We start from the raw sequence: 20,600 nt of genomic DNA on the forward strand, positions 1-20,600 counted from the left end.
GTAAATCAAGCGTAACATTGGCTCGTGCTGTGAAGTCTGTACACGTTTGTACATATAATGTCAGGAAATCAGGCCTTAAGTGTATTAAGTACTTTATTTAAAGTTTTCCCTCTGATCAGGATATTCTAAACTTTTGAATAAACTTGCCCCAAACTATGTCTCCTAACAATAAAAATACAATATAAAAAAGAGAGAATATAAGTTAAATGATTTCCCACTGCAAGAGCAGTGGTGGCAAATATTTTCTTTAAGGGCAACATAAGGTGGCCCGAGAACTTCATTATTTGATCTCTTACAGGGATCACCAATGCAGTGCTTATAGGCATTAGTGCCTGCAGAGTGGGGAGCAGGAACTACTAATAATGCCATGTAAAGCGCTTCGAGTGACCAAAATAAGGCGCTATATAAATCCAATGCATGATTATTATTAGATAATAGAAGGCATAACTGGGAAAGATGCAAGGTACATAAGAAAAATAGATACTCCAAAATAGTTATGCATTTGATAATTTCAATGTTGATGGATTTTGGGTTTTTTTACAATAGTAAATCAATAAAAAAGGAAAATGTAAATAGATTATGAATAAACATGTACCCACATACATTTACAGTATATATACACCACAAGTTCTTTTAATATTGACAATGATAACGGTGAAAATTTTTGAATGTAATTTTGTCATTTTGAACAAGTACATTTTCTGGCTTCAAGAATATTCCTAATCTTTGATCGATTAAAGGGAAGCAATCCAAATCAAACTGATCTTAAACTCGACTAATGACATCTTCACTAAAATGCCTGAAATCCATATTTTATGCAGAACAACATTCATGTCTTTCATAGACTGCAAATGCTAGTGAACAATTTCTACCATTTACTAACTTTATCATACAGCCATTAACACATTCTTTTTCATGTGCACCACTTAATAATTTAACAATTGCGCACGTTTGTAAACGTGGGGCCATCTTTCTATATTAGTCCATATTCTTTTTCTACGCAGGTGTGTTGTGATTCTAAAATAATGCCTCTAGCTCATTATAGTCCTTCATTATCCTAATATTATCATTATTGAGATGTTTCCTTGTCATTCTTACTGTACACCTCTGACATATTTGTCTTGGTTTTCACCCATCAATGTTTAGTTTTCAGTTTTATTTCTATCAAATGCAAGCTGTTGTCAATGTCACATTTTGTGATGACATGCATTTCAAGCATGTTTGTGATTCTTCAATGGTTCGAAGAATGCAGATGGAGAATACATCAAAGATGTCCATAAAGCATGTTTTCAAATTACATTTATCTGTATCTCCAGTATGTGTATGTTAAGCAGTCTGTTATATCACTCTGTCTGCGTATTTATTTTTGTGTACACGATGTCAAAAAGCCAAACTCAACCCAAATTATGATGAGATTTAAAAAAATTCCAAAAATAAAAACCTTTGGTTCATACATAGACAAAAATCATTTGAGTAAAACTTTTTTGTTTTTTTTCCAAATGTTTTGATGACATTTTTTTAAATAGATGCATGCATGCATTGGTAAACTTCAACCAACTTCATTCAACATTTGGGTTGACTTTGGCCTAGTGTTTCTATGTATCTGTGTTTAGGTGAAAGGTTGACGAGACACTGTGTAATTATGCTTTAATGCATCACTATTATAGACTATTACATTTTAATTTTGTGAGATGAATTTTAGTTCTAAATCCCAAGAAATTCCTGAACATGTCAATGATAATGAACTGTATGAAATTGTGAGATGACACATGTGCACTGAAGCTTGTAATAGAATTTCTGTCACAATTTAATTTAGATTTCAATTATAGCCTTTTTTACTCTGACATCTCTTATTCTCTTTTTCTCTGAAGGATAACAACAAATCAAGTACACAAAGTTTAAGTGACACTGGATATTCTTCTGATGGGATCTCCAGTTCTCAAGGGGAAATTACAGGTCAAGTCCGGGAAGAAGAAATGAAGCTCAGTGAAACTGGTGCCTTCATCCCCTCTGAAATCACAAAGTTAGAGAGCTCAATGAAACCTCTGCTGGAGTCAAAGATCACCTTAGAGGCAACACACCGGCCACATTCTTTATCTGTAGGACAAGCTCGAGATCACAGCCCTGAAGATGATGCAGGATCAGAGGATGATCTCAGTTGTAAACTCCGACATGATTACGTGGAGGACAGCAGTGAAAGTGGTCTTTCTCCATTGCCAATAAGACAAAAGAAGTCCCACAAAGAAATAACCGATGAAGAATACATGAGAAGGCAAATCATGGAGATGAGTGCTGATGAGGAGGAGTTAGAGGAAGATGGAAACCTGAAAACTAAAAAGCCACAAAAAGTCAGTGGAGACTTGACTAAGGAGAGGCGAAAACTGTCTCATCAGTCCAACAGCTATGAGGAGGACATTAAGGTATCAGACAGTACATACAAGCCTAATGAAGGCGAAGATGTTGTCATGGCAGGCGGTCTTCGGCGATTCAAGACCATTGAGTTAAATAATACCAATAGCTACAACCGAGACATGGAACTAAGTGCTGAACATGACCTACGAGAACCAGAGCTCGAGATGGAGAGTCTGACTGGTTCACCAGAAGAACGCTCAAAGGGGGAATACTCATCCACACTGCCTGCCACAACCCCCAGCTATACTTCGGGAACATCACCCACATCTGTTTCGTCTATGGAAGATGACAGTGATAGCAGCCCTAGTCGACGAGCCCGAATAGAGGAAGCAAAACAACAAAGGAAGGCTCGCCATCGTTCCCATGGGCCACTTTTGCCCACTATCGAAGACTCATCTGAGGAAGATGAGCTCAGAGAAGAAGAAGAACTACTTAGGGAACAAGAACAAATGAGAGATTTGGAGCAACAGAGAATTCGAAGTACTGCTCGAAAAACAAAGAGAGATAAGGAAGAGCTACGGGCACAGAGACGTCGAGAAAGATCAAAAACACCCCCCAGTAATTTATCTCCAATTGAGGATGCATCCCCAACAGAAGAACTACGACAGGCTGCAGAGATGGAAGAGCTTCACAGGTCCTCGTGCTCCGAATACTCACCTTCTATGGACTCAGAGGCAGAGGGCTTTGAAATAATTGGGGGAAAGCTGTACAAATCAGGAAATGAATTCAATCTGCCAACGTTCACCTCTCTTTACTCCCCAACAGATAAAACGTCAGCTCATTTGCCTCCGGACAAAACTTTAAAAAGTGCAGAAGAAGTCTACGAGGAGATGATGAAGAGAGCCCAGCTCATGCAGAGACCAGGACAAACAAATAATCAACAGAAAAATGCCTCTATGTCACACCACCTTGACGCTGCAAGTTCTCTTACCCCTGGCTCAAGCCCTACACAAGTAACAGCACCTTTGTCTTTCTCAACCACATGCAGTGATCCAAAAATTGCCGGTATCAATGCAGCACAACATTTATCAAAAGAAACACAAAACAGGATGATGACACAGAGTGCCAAAATTGAAGGTGTAGTCGGAGTTGCCACAACCAAATCACAAATTAGTCATTCTACCGCATCTAGACAAGCAGGTAGCACAGTGCCTATTGGCAACAGGTCAGGTTCACAACGGCCAGCACAGGCCTCACCTGACCCTGGATCTTCATCCCTCACCTCCAAAGTCTTTTCACTTTTTAAAGGTGCAAGCCCCCCAGTTTCCCCCACTACTTCGCCTGTTCAAAGCCCATCACATGCTCCATCGGTGCGACCCACCAGTGGTACAGGCAGGCAGCTGCCATCTTTGCCTGGTGGACAAACTTCAGCAGTGGCAGCTCAAGGAGCTCAGGTACCTCAAAGGGCAACTTCACCACGCCTGCTACGACAGGCTTCCTCTCAAGATTCAGTTATGGCAATAACATTAGCCTCTGAAAAAAATATTCCTTCCAAGCCTATCACTGTAAATTCATCTACTTCACCTTTGTCATCACCAACACAAGACAATTGTAAGACCTTTTATAGCTCTCAGCCCCATTCAGCAAGTTCTCCTACATCACCAAAAATGCTTCCCTCAAACCAATCCCTGAGACAATACTCTCAGATGGAACAAAATGTTGAAAAAGGAAATGGAAATTTTACTGTTGGCTTTACGGCAGCACAAGGTCGTGGGTCTAATGAAAATGTATCTTTGTGTAAAATGTCAAGTATTTCAGCAGCACAAAAGATTGTGGATCATGGCCAAACTCATTCCAGCTCCAATATTGTTGATCTCAGAGCTCCAGTGAGGCCTGCTCCTATAATAATGACGGAACAGGGTATGGACCTAACATCGCTTGCTACTGACACAAGAAGATACTCTATAGGAACAGAGCAGACACCTGGTAGACACACAGCAGTGCAGCCTCTCATTATGAACCTCAATGCACAAGAACAACCATATGTCTCTGTTTCAACACCAACCACAGTTAGTGTTACTGTTGCAGGTTCAATGTTCATATCTCAAACCAAGCAACCAGTTGTGTATGGAGATCCTTTGCAAAATCGTATGGATCTTGGACAGGGTGTCGGATCAGCTGTTTGTTTAACACAGACCAAGCCAGCAATTACAGACCCTTCTATACCCAAAATTGATGCCTGTCTTGAAAATCTTGGCATACAACAGCAACAGCTACAACTACAGCAGCAGAAACTTCTACAGCAACAACAACTTCTTGAGCAGCAGCTACAACAGCACCAACAGCAATCTTCTTTTGCTCGCTACAACTTAGCTAATCAGGTTCAGCCAATGCTGATTAAAAAAGACAATACAGCAGGTCAGATAAGTGGTGCTCAGCCTGCTGTGACTACATGTGCCATACCTAGAGTTTCCCCTGTAGCTCCACCATCAGGGTTAGGGGCTCTTACTTCCAATATTTCTCCAGCGATTGCATTAGAGCTAAAAAACAAACCAACAGTAATGAACCTGTCAACAGGTAAGCCCCATGTAATGATGGTACAGGTCAATGAAAGTGACCCTTCACAGGGTGGCACAGTGACTCAACTGGTAAAGAGAGAGGAACCACCCCCACCTCCCCAGATCTTGGATCTTACTGGACAGATTAAACCAGAAAACCAAGTGGCTTGTTGTGATGTTGTTTACAAAATACCCTTTGCTAGTTCATGTTCAGGGTCAGACTCTCAGAAACCTACAACAAACTCAGATAAAAACCAACCTTCTGATTCATCGAAAAATGCTTACCCTCTCCAAACACCCCAATATATGGTCAGTCAACAGCTACAACAACCACTAATGAAGACTGAGGAACATAAAGCATATCAATCAACAGGAATAATACAGTCCTCTTTGTCAGACACTAATTTACCCTTAATGACTGACACTGGGCAAAATCCAAATGATGTCCAAAGAGGTCAGGTAGTGGATCTGAGTAACATGAATCAGGTTTATGAAGGGGGATACCTTGGCATGGGAGCACAATATGGTTCTTATACAGATTTACGTCAACAAGGAGATATTGCAGGTCCTTCGCTACCCCTTCGTCGCTATGGCTCCATGTCAAATATCAATTCAGATTATACTTACAACTCACGTGACCTTACAGAATCACAGGATTCAAACCTGGCACAGTATAGTGCCACTACTGCCAGAGAAATTAGCCGCATGTGTGCAGCTCTAAACTCAGCTGATCATTTTAGTAGTCGTTATGGAAATAACCCTGAACTGGTTAATTATGGAGCTGGAAGGGGTGGGCCTTTGGGCAGGCTCAATCTCCAGCAAAGTCTTGCATCAATAAGAGCAAATTTACTATTTGGGGTAGATGGTAGACCAACTGCAAATGGACAAACCCTAACAAATCTTATTAATGCTAGACAGGCCGGTATATGCGCTTTGTATCCTGCTGCTATGAGAGGAGGTGATGGTATGATTTATTCTACCATAAACACTCCTATAGCCTCTACGTTGCCAATTACTACACAACCTGCTTCTCTCCTGCGTCCAATGCCAAGAGGAATTTATAGACCATATCCTACAGGCGTGACAGCTGTACCTTTGGCGAGCCTTACCAGGTTGCCTCAAGTTACTCCCAGGATGCCTCAGTCAACACAAGGACCTTTTTCCTACCCACTTCCAAATCAATTTTCTACAGCAGCCACCCCATCGGGAATTGTGCCAGCAGTCAGCAGCTCACACCCGGAAATTCCAGTGTACCTTGGGAAGACTTTAACAACAGCTACTGCATCATTGGCTGCAACCATTCCAGCCACTCAACCTGCAGCACAATTAGGAGCACAAAATGTACCAGCCTATGGTATACCAAACTCTGTAGGGCAGCAAATACAGCAAACTCAACATACTTCACAAAGTATTACACAAGCTCACATGCAGACACAGCAGTTACCGGTCCAAACTGAACCTTTGTCTTTGACTCACACGCAACCTCAAGTTCAATCTAGCAGTCAGTCTCAACAATTAGCACTGCAACAAAGCCAGCCCACACACAGTGCAACACTTACATCAGGTACAAAAATGTCTCCGTCAGATCCACAGAAAGCAAAAGAAGATGAAAAACTAAATCCGCAACAGGAGCATATGCTTCAGCTAGAGAGAGAGCGTGTTGAACTTGAAAAATTACGGCAGTTACGCCTGCAAGAAGAGCTTGAAAGAGACCGCGTGGAGCTTCAACGTCACAGAGAAAAAGAACAGCTTCTTGTTCAACGTGAAATTCAAGAACTTCAGACAATCAAACAGCAAGTTATACAGCAACAGCAAGCAGAGCGAGAGACACAGCTCATTATGCAGAGAGAGCAATTAGCCCAGCAGAGAATTCAGCTTGAGCAAATTCAGTCTTTGCAACATCAGCTTCAGCAGCAGTTGGAGGAGCAAAAGAGGCAAAAGACAGCGGCAGTAGAAGTAGCAGCGGCAGCAGCGGCAGCTGAGGCTGCCGCTGCTTCTGCTGCAGCAGCAGCAGTAGCAACATCTGCCAAGGGTGCTATCCAAGGGGTAGTTGTTGGAGGAGGGCATCCTCAAGGGCTGATTATCTGTGATCAGAGTGGTCGAGTTATTCAGCAAGATGGGCAGAGTGTACAGTTTTGGCAGGATGGACAGATGATCCAAGCTGTGATGTCTGCTAGACCAATACAAAGTTCAGCTTCTGAAATGTCTTTAAAAACCAGTGACAAACAGAACGAATCTAAGCCCATGAAAAAGCAGCACTCCATGCCTCGTCTGCGAGATGGCTCAGATGACGATGCTGGGAAAAGAATCACAGATAGTTGTGTTCAGACAGATGATGAAGATGGAGAGGAGAGATTCATGAATCGGCGTAGGAGAACAAGGCGTATTGCAGATTGTAGTGTTCAAACAGATGAAGAAGACCAGGGAGAATGGGATCAGCAGCCAGTCAGGCGCAGGCGATCACGTACATCCAAGCATACTGAATCCAGTGGGGAGGTTAAATCTGATGGATCATCTAAAGCATCTTCTAGTATAGCTATACAGACCACTAATGATTCATCCTGCCAGACAGAGTCTGATCAGCTGGGAAGGGTTTCACCTGCAATCCACATCACCATGGCAGAGACCTCAAAGGTTGATTTATTGCATTACATTGCAGCACCTGAAAGAACACACAAAGGAGAAAGTTTAGCCTGCCAAACGGAACCAGAATCTCATTCTCAGGGTGTGGTCGCTCCACAACTAAGTGTCCCCACTACTATCAGTCCTTATTCGACAAGTTTGCACATAGTAGGTGCAAACTCATCTGATGCAAACTCTCCGAGGCTCCAAGGAGTTGTAAAGTTTGAGAGGAAAAAGCCTGATCCCCTGGAAATAAGCTATCAGCAGCAACATGACTCTTCATCTCGTCAGCCACCCAAATCTCCCCAGGTTCTATATTCCCCTGTGTCACCCCTTTCTCCTCATCGCATGTTAGAAACATCTTTTGCTTCCCAGGAAAAGCTCAACAAGGCCCATGTAACACCCCAGCAGAAGGCCTTTACTACTGAATCACCACAACGTCACCAGAACCTGCCAAGACCAATAAAAAGTGTACAGCGATCTCTGTCAGATCCCAAGCCCCTCAGCCCCACATCAGAAGATCCTACCAAGAACAGGTTTTCCATGTATAACCAGCAAGTTCTGACCAACAGTCAGGTAGGATGTCATCCATTTTGTGATTGACTTTGTACAATTTTGAATAGGGAAGTTGTGTAATGTTAAATTAGGTTAATAGGAGTTTCTAAAATTGCCTGTAGGAATGAATGAGTGTGTGAATGGTTGTTTATAAATATATATACTCCACCTTACGCTAAATGTGAGCTGGTCATAGGTGCCAGCAAACCCCTGTCATCCTGAGTGTAAGAATAAGTGGGTATAAAAGATACTAGACAATTAAAAATAAATAAATAAATAATAATAATAATAATAATAATAATAATAATAATAATAATAATAATAATAATAATAATAATAATAATAATAATAATAATAAAAACAAGACTGTCAACAATTGATAAAGAAACAATTCATCCTGGTTTAGTCCAGATCTTGATGTACAGTATATAGCACCCAGGGAGTGTTTAAAGAGAGAGGGAATCTGTTCAGTTGTGTCTCATTCCCTCTTTAATTTCTACCTTCACTACTCTTTCCTATCTCATTCACTTCCTCTCTTGCTTTCTTTCCACTGCTTCTCTCTTCCTGTCATGGTTTCTATATTTGGCACTCCCTTAAGTGTAGCCACAGGGATGCACAATGTGGACAGGTCCTGGTGCTGCTTTGCTGTTTTCCTGATTGCTAGCAGCTGGTCAAAGTAAATGAGCATTGCTCCTTACACAGACTAACAGTAGTCTGAAACATGCAGTACATGTTTTTATCTTTAATCTTTAATTCATCTTCAATGTGTCGGATGTTTTTTTTGTGTGGATATTTGACACCCTCACAATGGACCTATGCAGCAACTATTTTGTAAGTAATAGCTTTATTTAAGGGATATGTCAAGTCAGAATGTGTTTTTGCTGTTTGACTCCGCTTACCTGCATGCTAAAAATACATATTTATTGTGCTTAATCTACGTTACATATGTAAAAAAAAATGTTAAAAAACATTTTCATTGATTCCAAATTAATGTTTTCAGATGTTTTTCTCAAATTGATTTTAATTGAATTGTTCAATGTATTTTAGCCAAAAAAATAATAATTTTTAGTTTTTTTGTATGATGTAAGGGTTCTCTTGTTCCGGGCTATTTAGTCAATATTTCCCAAAGGTAAATTACCCAAAACCATTTCTGGTATTGCAATTCTAATTGTTTGAATTGTATGCTAAAATTTGCATTAGATATGAATTCAGGTCCAATTAATACATTTAGCAATCACGGCATAGGAAGTATAGATTGAATAATATTACATAATGTGTTTTATTTTTGTGAAAAACAATTGAATCGAAGTGACAAGATGAATATTAGTTCATCTCTTGATGGAGCTAATGATCTTTCAATGCATATTTAATTAACAGTGGAAAGGTTGACAAACAATGAAACATTCTTCTTCAATTTAGTCTGAATAAAAAATGGACACTATTATTGAATGCAGGGTGCACAATGATGAGTTTAATTTACATAAACAGATTTTGTTTATAGCTCATTGTTTCCTAATATCCATGCCTCTCTTTCTCTCTCTCGCTCCCTCTATCCTTGCAGATGGCCACTCAGCAGCATCAAAACTCTCTGATGAGAAAAGTGAAGCGAACTCTCCCCAGCCCCCCACCAGAGGAGACTCCACTCCCTATTGTCACACCAGCACAAATGTACAACTCTCCTGGCATGCCCCAGAGAATACCTCCACGACCTGCCCAGGGAGTCACAAAGGCAGGCCTGTTAAGTGAACTAAAAGCTGTAGAGCAAGAGTCCTCAAAGCTTCGAAAGCAACAAGCTGAGCTGGAGGAAGAGGAAAAAGAGATTGATGCCAAGTTACGCTATTTGGAGCTGGGCATCACCCAACGTAAGGAAACCATGGTGAAAGACAGGGAAAGGAGAGAGTTGGCTTACTTGCGCTGTATGGGGGATGCCCGGGACTACATGTCAGACAGTGAGCTTAACAATCTCAGGATGGCAGCAGCAACAGCAACCTTTGATGCGAATGGTTTACTTACAAGACCAAATACTGCACCTCTTAACCATTTTACTAATGACCTTAATGCAGCTCCACAGTATCCCTCAACTTCATCTTATATGTCATATCCATACCCACAAAGTCAACCTTCAATACAGCAACCAGGCACTGGCTACCAGCAGATAGGCTTCCAACCTCCTCAGTATGCCTCATCATCTGCACCCCAACCAGGAACTTTCCAGCCTCATCCACCTCCAGGCTCTGGTTACCAAAATCATGCAGCTTACACCTCCCGAATGTATGCACAGTCTTCCTATCCAACTGACATTGGTATGCAGCAGCATGGTCACCAGGGTTATACTTCAGCAAGTCAGCCTATGCCAGGACAGAGCCTCCCTTACCCCAGCCACAGTTCCTACCAGCCTGGCCTCTCGTACCCTACTCAGGCAGAGATTCTTACAGTCCATCAAAGACCAAGACAAACGTCCTTAGCTGACCTTGAACAAAACCTCCCCACCAACTACGAAGTCATCAGCAACCCAGCAGTGTCAGTAGCCACATCGGCTCCTGATTCAAGCTTTGGTCCAGGTTATAGCAATGCCTATGGGCAGTATCAACCCCCTGAACCTGGTCTGGCTCACAATGTGGACAGCCCTACCTCTGCTTACGCATCAGATGGTCTCTACACCTCTAACCTTGAGCAAAATATTCCTCGGAACTATGTCATGATTGATGATATCAGTGAGTTGACAAAAGACAATGTTGGCCAAGTCACAGATGCTCTTGGCCATCCAGTTAGTGCTCGATATCGCAGTGAGAATGGCCCTGCACGAGGAAGTTCCTATGGTAGGCCTGAGGGTGAACCTCTTGATGCTTATGGGAGGCCCACAGGGTCCAGTGGCTATCAGAGCACAGTGGACAGTCGTACCAGCACCACAGTAAGTGGAGGCTCTTACTATGATGATTACAAACATGCGCCTCGTAGCAGCTCAAGCAGCCACAAACTAACATCCAAGAATCTTGCCCCTGCCGTAGTCTCCTCTAAACGTAGTAAACACAGAAAGCAAGGAATGGAGCAGAAGATTTCTAAATTCTCTCCAATTGAGGAAGCACGAGATGTAGAGTCTGACCTTGCCACTTATACAATGACAACATCAACAGGGGGAACCTGTACAGTCGTGTCTAGAACCAAAAAGCTTCAGGAAGATGCTTCTTACGGGACGAGGAAAAATACCTTTGACCAACAGAAATATTATGGCACCAGTCGAGAGGGTCTTGAAGATGAGGATCGCATGTATGGGTCTGGTAGGTCAAGGTCCACTGGATATGGCATGGACAAGATCTCCTCCAGAGATGCCTCTGGTCATCGCAGCAAATCCTATGAACGAGATGCCATGGAGCGGTCTCAAAGAAGCAGCCGCAGTGGACGACCTCCTATGCGAAATCAGAACTCGGAGGAGGAGAGCCCACTCAGTCCTGTCGGCAAGCCTGTGGGTATGGGACGAAGCTCTGGCATTTCAGAAGCCCATGACGTAAGAAACCAGTATGGTTCCAGCCATTCTCTGCCAGATGTGCAGGACCATCACAAGAAGGACCTTCCTAGGAGCCATGTCTATAAACCAGATGACCCTTATCTTGTAGATGACATGCACTGTGCTGTTTCTGATAGTGAAGGTAACTGGTGCTAATTTATTTGTGCTGTATTTGTTTGTCATCTTCTGAAAAGCTGCATGCAACGTGTGAGAAATTCAAATTTGGTCCTATTCTTAAGCAAAGGAATGGAATCATGAAGCCTCAAGCCAAAGTGTTTTGTATTTCTGTTTTGCATGCTTTATTTCTAAGCATGTTTTTGAAGGTTTTTTTTCTTCTGTTGGAAAACAAATTGCATGGCTCTGGAATGTGGAGCATCCCTTTTTATTTTTGCATGACATCAATGTGCATGCTACTTTTAAACGTATTTAAAACCAATAATTTATGATGTTTGTGCTGGTTTTTGAAAGCATATCATTTGGGCCAAGAAGAGACTGATTGGTTTGAGAAGCCCCGAGAGGCACGTTCCGAACGCTCAAGACACCACGGAAGTGGAGGTCACTCATCCACAGGTAGACGCAGTAAACACACATATCATGATTATGACGAGCCTCCAGAAGAATATAGTCAACAGGAAGAGTGCAACCAGCAACGACACTCATCCTCTGGAACACGTGAACATCGTCATCATGGCGGCACCAGTAGACACAGCTCTTCTCGACACTCGGAAGACCCCAGATCTTCACGTTCTTCTAGAGTGCCACCCAAAGATTCATCTGGTCGCTCTGAGGGCAGGGGCTCCTCTTCTGCAGTAAGAAGAAGTGGTGCAGAGTCCCGTTCCGTTCAAGGAAGTCCACGAAACTCAGGGGACTTTTCTCGGGAATCCCCAACAAATCATCATCATGGCACAGGAGGACGAAGTCAGCGAGCACAAGGAGATCGTCCAACCACCAGGAGACAAGATCCTTCTGCAACAGGTGCCAAACCACACCAACAGCAGCCCCATCAAGGTCATTCTGGGCAGCAGCGGCCTGGAAGTCTTGGCCAGTCTGGAAAACATCTTGGTTCGGAACCAACTGATGGTCCTCCACCAACTCAACAGCAACCAGCACTGCACCAGGGCTCAATGCCTCAGAGTGGACCATCCACCACAGGCTCTGTAGGAGGTGCCCCTCCACCACAGCAGCCCAAATCTATCCAAGCTTCAGCACAGAGTCGCCAGTCAGGGGTCGGTTCTACAGCAGGGCAGCCAACAACTGCGGTAGGAGAGCCTACTTCTGCTTTTGGTGTTCCAGTAGACATACTGATACATAATTATTTGGTGTAATTGGGTGATTTTTTGCATAAGTATATCATGTAACATGTAATTTTAAATAATATACCTACTATTATATCCTGCCAAAAATATTTATCCTGAAACCGGAAAGTCATTCCACTGCTACAAAAAGAAGAAAAAAAAAACACTTAAAAAGGCTGATTTTGCTGAATTTGGAATGAGGCATGAAATACAAACCCAAAAAATGTTCAACACCTAATACAGAGAGTGGCAGCGATTTGATCACACTGCGTTGTTATATAATAGCACTGTCTGGGAGAAGTTGTTGCAAACAAGGAATCAAATTACAGCAGTTAGCAATTGCCCAGTTCAAAGCCTAGTGACTAACTGCTTAATAGCTGTTAAGCAATAGATTCTGATGTGACATAGAAAATATATTTTTTAAATGAGATACATTTCCACAGGCAAAAATGGATGCTACACCGGTAGCACCTCCCACTGGAATAAAGCCTGCTTCGGGAATTCCAGTTGCACCACAGCCCACAAAAATAGCCACACCCCCTCTTACTGGCATTGGTGAGTCTCAGTCAAAACATAAGCTGATATGAAATGTGTGTTTATGAAAAAAGATTGTTGTTCTCTTAGGTTCTAAACCAGCTCCTGTTGGGATCGGCAGCAAAGCAGGAGTTATCGGCAGCGCCCCCACTGGTCAGGCACCAGCTGAAGGAGAAAACGTTCTTACTAAGATCCTGCAAGGAGGGGCAGCAGAGCAGGCGGGAAAACTGGGAGATGGTACAAACATAAATGTGTGCGTGTGTTTGTGTTAGGAATATTTTCTTAACTTTTTTTTGTCATTCTCAAAGCTTTGTCTGGCCTTGGAAAGAAGTTCACGTCCTTTTGGTGAACTGAAGGTATGTATGTTTATTTATTTTAACTATATATGAGTATATATGCGAAACATATAAAAACATCACTATTAAGCTAATTGTAGCTAACTGGTCAATTAAAATCTTTGATGGGACGATAACATTTAGATCATAAGGAAATAGTAGCTTTCAAGACACACATACACACAATTACATACTCGTGCTCAATGTTTTCAAAAAGAAAAACACTGAAAATTGTTAAAGGCCAGTCTATTATTGCCAAAAATATTAGTTATTTAAAAAACACCAAGATAGTCCACTATAACAAAGTTCACAAAGAATCTAAGACATAGGTTTTGAATATTGCAGCATCAATATGAGATAATTGCTGAATACATTTTCAACTTCTAGCATCAAGGAGATCGATCGACTAGTGTATGGACAACGGGGGTTCATGGGCTTCTGGTCATTTTTGAAAAAGCATGTTTCCCCTGCTGATGTTGCTTCTGTAACGGGACCCACATGCATAGTAGCTAGGCTTCAAAACATGGTGAAAAATAACTTAACTTAAACTTTTGGAATGGTTTTTCTTTGGATTATACATATTTTTTAATTTATTAACTTGTTTGGGAATCGATAAATTCAGTTACTAATTCTACTTTGAGATTACCTCGTATCTCCGTGAATTACAATATCAAACTGATGCATCGAATCGATATATTGAACAACAGTAACAAACAAATACCAGATGTAAGTTTTATACACCAGGGGTTTATTTGCCTTAACCTAATGGACATAATTATTATATTTATTTAAAAAAAAAAACCTGCCACTAAAGTCAGAGAAGTGTGAATTCTGTGTATTTGCTTTTAGTTACGTAATTTAAAATCCTCCATGTTTTTGTTCCGTCAGGTTGGAAGGTAGAGCAGCAACACCAGGATCGGTGTCTTTGTGAGGGAAAACCTATGAAAGTATAATACAACAAACAGAAAAAAGAAGAAAGACTCTGTTGGCTTCAGTGAGTAAGATACTGTATATTCATTTGATGATATATTATTTTTTGATCACTTGTTAAGCAATTCCATATTTTGTTGATAATATCTGTTGATACATTTTGTTATTCATATTTTTTAGATTTCTTTCCATTATTTGTTGATGAATGGATAAAAGGCTCTACGAGCCATGTATTTATATGGATTGACATTAGTCTTGTTTAGAGAATGATAAATCTGAATTAAAGTGACGTGTCATGAAATAGTGATTGTACACTTGATCTAATTGGCTGCTTCCCTTGCCCCAAATAACTGAACAGAGCAAGAAATCAAAAAGTCTCTTGTCAGCAGGAAAGTTTTGAAACATGGACACGAAGGACTGAATGAACAAGGAAAGCTTCATCACTGAAGGACTGAAGAGAGCTTCAAATCAGTGGAAAACACTTCAGTCCCACAGTGAATATGGAAGAGATGTTTGTGACCTCATTCAGCCCATGTTAAGAGCTCTCCAAAAGGTATCATCCATCCATTCTTATTCTCATTAAACTTATTATTAGTTGGTTATTAGTTACTTGTTCTGCTTTCGGCATTCACAAGTAACATTTGTGTTTGCTTCAGAGATATTTCTAAAGTAACAAATGAATGTGTGGTTCTCTTAACCTCAGTGCAGCAGTGGTGAGCCAAAGCTAAGTGTGTGGGATTAACAGCGCTAACATAGTTTACCTTCTGACTTTGCTCACCTACAATAATCTGGGCCAAGAAAGCAGTGCTATAATTAGTGCCAGAAAGCTAACTGTGGATTGGCTTGAATGTTACCTACACGAAGAGACGCAGGGACAGGAGCACAGGTCGGAACCTGAGTCACTGTCAGCATCATTCATTGTTCATTAGAATGAATTAATTAACTGATTCACCACAACAAGCAAAATAGGAGCAGAAATACAGATAAAGCCCATTTCAATGCACTTTTTTTTTTTTTTTTTTTTTTTTAGCATCAATCAACATGCATGCACATGTGGATGAAGTTAATTGCAAACTAAAGTTGAATGAGAGTTTGTTACTGAGTTCAGTCTGTGGAGGCATTTGTGAGCCATGTTTGCCATATACAGAGAGAACTGTGAATAGGCAAGGTTGTGATTATTATTATTTTGTCCATGTTATAGATCTCAGGTAGAAGCAATACCAGTGAAATCATATAGGTACAAGTAATTATTTAAAACAGCAAACAAACCAAACAATGAAGACAGTTGCAGCCTATCCTACTTAAAACCGTTACTACCTACTTACTTAAATGTTGTATTTGAGTGGTAAAAACAGAATTTTCTTTATAAGATCCAAGCATTCTGTGTCATAGCTATATATGAGGAGAAAATCGATAAATTCAGTAACAAATTCTACTTTGAGATTGTTGATTGCCTCATACCTCCATTGATTTACAAGCACACACACACACACACACAGTGGTGATGCTTAGTGAGGTGTCTATGCACAGTATTTGAGGTTATGGGTCTTATGGGTTATATCAAACCGATATATCGTTGGCATGCCCGATATCCGATACTTACATTTAAAGAGTAACTAAACCCCTGATTTTTCCTGACCTGCTACTAGGAGGGAAATTCAAAAAAGGCCTTGATTATGCGTGGGGCTCCTGGAGCAGTAATCCCCAATGAATAATCTATGCTTTGTTAGCTAGCTAATCATTACTCAATATACCTCTCCATTCACTCTCCTCTCAGTCCAACCTACTCACCATAGATTTTAGAGCCCACAGGTGCTAGTTTTTATAAAAGGGGCGGGGCTAACAGTGCTTGTTTGTGATGCAAGATGGTCCCAAAACTTCACATGATCTTGTTCTCAGCCAATAGCAAAAATCTATTGTAATAGCCAGGTTTCAACCCATAGAGGGCAGTCACTCTGACATTTTACAACTAAATATGACAAATTGAAATACTTTGACTAAAATGAAGAGAGGTTTTGGGGTTCAGTTACTCTTTATTGTCCATCACTACTTTCCATTTTTTGTCAGGAGACTAAAACCAAGACAAGCATATATTTGTTGTCAAAGTAAACTCTGGTGGAAGGTGATTTTGCAAGGTCTCTGTCAAAATATGACCACTGGATATTGTAAATTAAATGTCCTGTTTGAACATTTACTTAATTCCTGCCACCCTTCCAATCATTATTGTCTTCATTTCAGTGGAACAGCAGCAGAGATATGGGTGAAGACGACACAGACTCCTGGTTCTCTTCCACCTGTGATAGAGTCTTCCACAGGCCTGGGGTGAGAGTGAAAATGGCAGGTGGATACAAGCTCACAGGAGAGCTGGACAGAGCGAGTCCATCCATGTGTCCTTCCTTTTAAAGTGAAAGCATCAGAGAGCCCTCTATGGGCGGTTGGTTGTAACTGCTCTCCTATCAGGGTTGCTCCGGTTGGACAAGGTTTCTTGATTCTACATGGTGGTCTTCAGAGTCTTTTTATGCAAATTAGGGTTAAAATGACATTTTTAAAGGTTTTCCCTATACCAAGACACCGATCTTAAGTCTTCAGCACAGGACTTTCGTATGAAGTAATGAGGCGTATCCTAATGATAACCAATCCTCACGATCCTTGGATGCTTGGTTTCTCTGATCTCTACTGTACATTCCAGTATGGGACGTTTAACCCTCTCTTTGAATGTGTTTTTTTTCTTCTCCTACTTGTTTTAACGTCTACTGAATGCAATGTGTAAACGTGGACATGAGAATGCACGCACAATTTAAAAACTGAAAAAACACAAAAACAACACATAGGTTCTTTTCTCACCACTTTTAATATGAACGCCAACCATTAGTCCTAGACTTTTAGGAGAGGGAATAACTACCGGTGTGCCCACAAGTGTGAGATCCACCAAACGAAGGCCTGTCCTCGGCTCTTTATTAGCCATCGCAAAGCCATTTTTGTCTGCTCCAGAATCTACAGGGGCATCTTTTTGTTGTTGATTTTGTCTCATCTTCTTGTTTCTTTCCATTTTTGCCTGATAATCACTGGATTAAAGAGCCTTATTCAGTACAGTTTTTACTTGTATACCTCATGTTGTGAAATGTCCATATTGTGCTGCTTTTTTTTTTGTTTGTTTTCTTACACTGTATATTACTGTATGTACATAAAACAGAGATCTACGTATGTAAGTTTGTCATTGCTGTATTCAGCAAAACACTTTTATGGAAATGTGGTTTTTATGTTGTTCATTTCCTTTGCAATTCCTTTATATATATTTTACATTTTTATCAGTTTGGTTCTATTTTGTTTAATGATATGATTTTCTCATTGGTTTAATAAAAGCAATAGCATGCAGAAAATGCTAAATAGCACAAGGATGTAGATGTTGTTTTAGTTAGTGATGTTTTACAATCTGTCAGAGGGTTTACAACCACAGTACCATGTACAGACATGCATGTGTAGAGATGCATTAGAGCATGCAGACAGGTACTCGTACACTCTACACACTCTTTCTCTGCCTCTGTCTCCCACACACACACACACACACACACACACGGGCTACCAGAGAGAGAACGAAAGCAATTAACTATTTAAATGTTCTATGCAATGACTCATTTTAAACCTGGGAGGGGTTCAGCTGGGAATGCTTGTTATTGTTCTCACAAGAAATTAACTGAACTAAAACAATATATTGAAAAAAAAAGAAAAAAGAGGGATTGAAAATGTTTTTACTTTACTCGTCTGTATGAATTTGAATATTGAAAAAGAAACTGTTGTTTGTTTTTTGTGGCATGTTTTGAACCCTCACCTACCCACCCACCCCTGCACAAGGGGACTCGTTGCCAAAGGGTAAACTGTGTAGACTGTCAGATCTGAATGTTCACCATCATGTTGCTTCGAAGCATGGGTTTGCTTGGCTTTGCCTGGCTGTTTGTGAGCCCTCACTCAGTTCGTGTGCACTCTTGGCTGACTTGGGCTCCTCAGTGTTTGGCTTGCAGTGACTTCCTGTGCTGCTATAAACCTGTGATACAGATGGTCAAATCTTTTCATTAGTACGTGTCAGTGTACATATTTGATGTCGGTATAATCTGTAGGGTGATTGAAATGCTTCTATTGGACATTTCATTGTTGATTTATTCACTTAGCATCCAAGTCATTGGAAAGGTTTGTGATTAGATCCCATTTTTTCTTGAGTTGTACCTGAATCTAAAGGAGGTATAGGACACGTTTCCTCCAAGGTTTGCCTAACAAACCTTTACTTCCGCTGTCTAACATAATTAATACTAAAGAGCAAGCTGTTCAGCCAGTCTTTCACAAATCAGGGCATGCCATTTTGAAAGCACAAGCCTGACTGGTAGCACTTGCTACTCCATGAAGTGCAGAAACGTGTTAGGTGTTGTAGGTGCTGATGATGCCTCTCACTGAAACTGGAAGATTTGTATCGATATGATGGGGTCTTTATGAGGCACATACAGAGCAGCCATCAAGATCAACATTAAGGCTGACAGACACATGATCACACTCTTACTGTAAATACAAAATGATTCTTTGTACAGCTTTTGAGTTTTGGGTACGGCTGTCATGTGCATCACTATGCCGTATTTGCTGCCAACTTTTGTGTGTAAAAAGATTTATTATCACGATAAAAGGAGGACGAGGATGGAACAAACAATGACCATTAATAATAATATTGCATAAACATCGTCTATGTGGCTGACTTGTATTGACTGTTGACAACAGTGGATCAAAAGTTGTACTTTGAAACATATCCAGTCATGTGGAGTTTCTATACATATTGTATTTGTAAAACCAGAAGAAAAGACCTCCATGGCAAATGCAGGGGAATAAGCCTTCTTTGTCAGACTATCAGGAGGTGTGATGGAGACGATCTGCAAGGTGGGGAAGAGAAAAAATATGGAAAATCTGGAAAATGTCATTCACTGTTGTAAGTGCAATGGGCAAAATGTCAGTCGTGTATCCATTGTGAAACCTTGTGTTATATTCAGTGTAATCCTGTAAACAGTAAATTTTGGTGCATCATGTCAAGTAATGTGATCAATGAAAATATTGACCCTGCTATTTCCAAAACAGAGAAATTAATAAAAAGAAAAGAGACATACTGAGATAACTGCCTCTGTGTGAATTTGTGTACCTACATTCAGAGTGGGGTCAATTACATTTTTCAATTACAATTGCGTCTTCAATTATCCATGTTCTATTACAATTCAATTACGATTACAGTGACATTTCCAATTAAAATGGAATGACAATTATATTTTATCTTCAGAAAGTCGATTACAATTATGTTCTCAATTACAATTATTAACAATTACTGAGCCTGAAATAAATAACCTAATCAAAGTTCACCTTCCTCTTGTGTTAGCTCTCTGTTAGCATCTCTTATGATAATGGGTCTTAAATCAGCTGTAAAATACACTAAAAACAAATATCTATCAACTAATTTATTCAATGAAAATATAGCTTTTAATATTTTTGGTGGGGCCATCTGAGCCTTTTTTGTGACTATTTAAAAAATAAATGATAAAATGTGGGAAAGCTTGATATGAAACATATTTTAATAATTGCTCCATATTGTAACTACATTTTACTACATTTGTGTAGAACTGTACATAAAATTAACACGGTTCCTCAGTTTTGTGTTAAATTACAATTGACAGTTTTTATAGAAATTTCATGGCAATTACAATTACAGTCAATTATCTAAACTAAATTACAATTTAATTATGATTACGATAGCAACAGATTTTTAAAATTACAATTCACCTTATAAGTATGCCATAATTGTAATTAATTATCAATTACGCAATTACAATCAAATTGACGTCAAGGCAAATGTATTTAGCACATTTCATACACAAGGCAACTCAATGTG

At 40.4% G+C, this 20,600-nt stretch overlaps 1 protein-coding gene across 3 annotated transcripts in view; it reads left to right on the plus strand.

The window, feature by feature from the left end:
• Positions 1-19,832, plus strand: part of bsnb (bassoon (presynaptic cytomatrix protein) b) — an 80,764-nt gene extending 60,932 nt beyond the window's left edge. For 2 of the 3 annotated variants that reach the window (XM_028445736.1, XM_028445738.1), the window contains exons 5-13: positions 1,872-8,108; positions 9,649-11,734; positions 12,061-12,851; positions 13,331-13,442; positions 13,512-13,658; positions 13,730-13,777; positions 14,645-14,750; positions 15,045-15,239; positions 16,925-19,832. In XM_028445736.1, coding sequence (XP_028301537.1) covers positions 1,872-8,108; positions 9,649-11,734; positions 12,061-12,851; positions 13,331-13,442; positions 13,512-13,658; positions 13,730-13,770 — 9,414 coding nt within the window. In that variant the 3' untranslated portion in view covers positions 13,771-13,777; positions 14,645-14,750; positions 15,045-15,239; positions 16,925-19,832. The remainder of the gene's footprint in view (positions 1-1,871; positions 8,109-9,648; positions 11,735-12,060; positions 12,852-13,330; positions 13,443-13,511; positions 13,659-13,729; positions 13,778-14,644; positions 14,751-15,044; positions 15,240-16,924) is intronic. The other variant, XM_028445737.1, reaches the window with a different exon arrangement.
• The last annotated feature ends 768 nt before the right edge of the window (positions 19,833-20,600 follow it).

This window comes from Gouania willdenowi, chromosome 5 (genome assembly GCF_900634775.1).
Source record: "Gouania willdenowi chromosome 5, fGouWil2.1, whole genome shotgun sequence".
In the NCBI taxonomy this organism is placed as follows: domain Eukaryota; kingdom Metazoa; phylum Chordata; class Actinopteri; order Blenniiformes; family Gobiesocidae; genus Gouania; species Gouania willdenowi.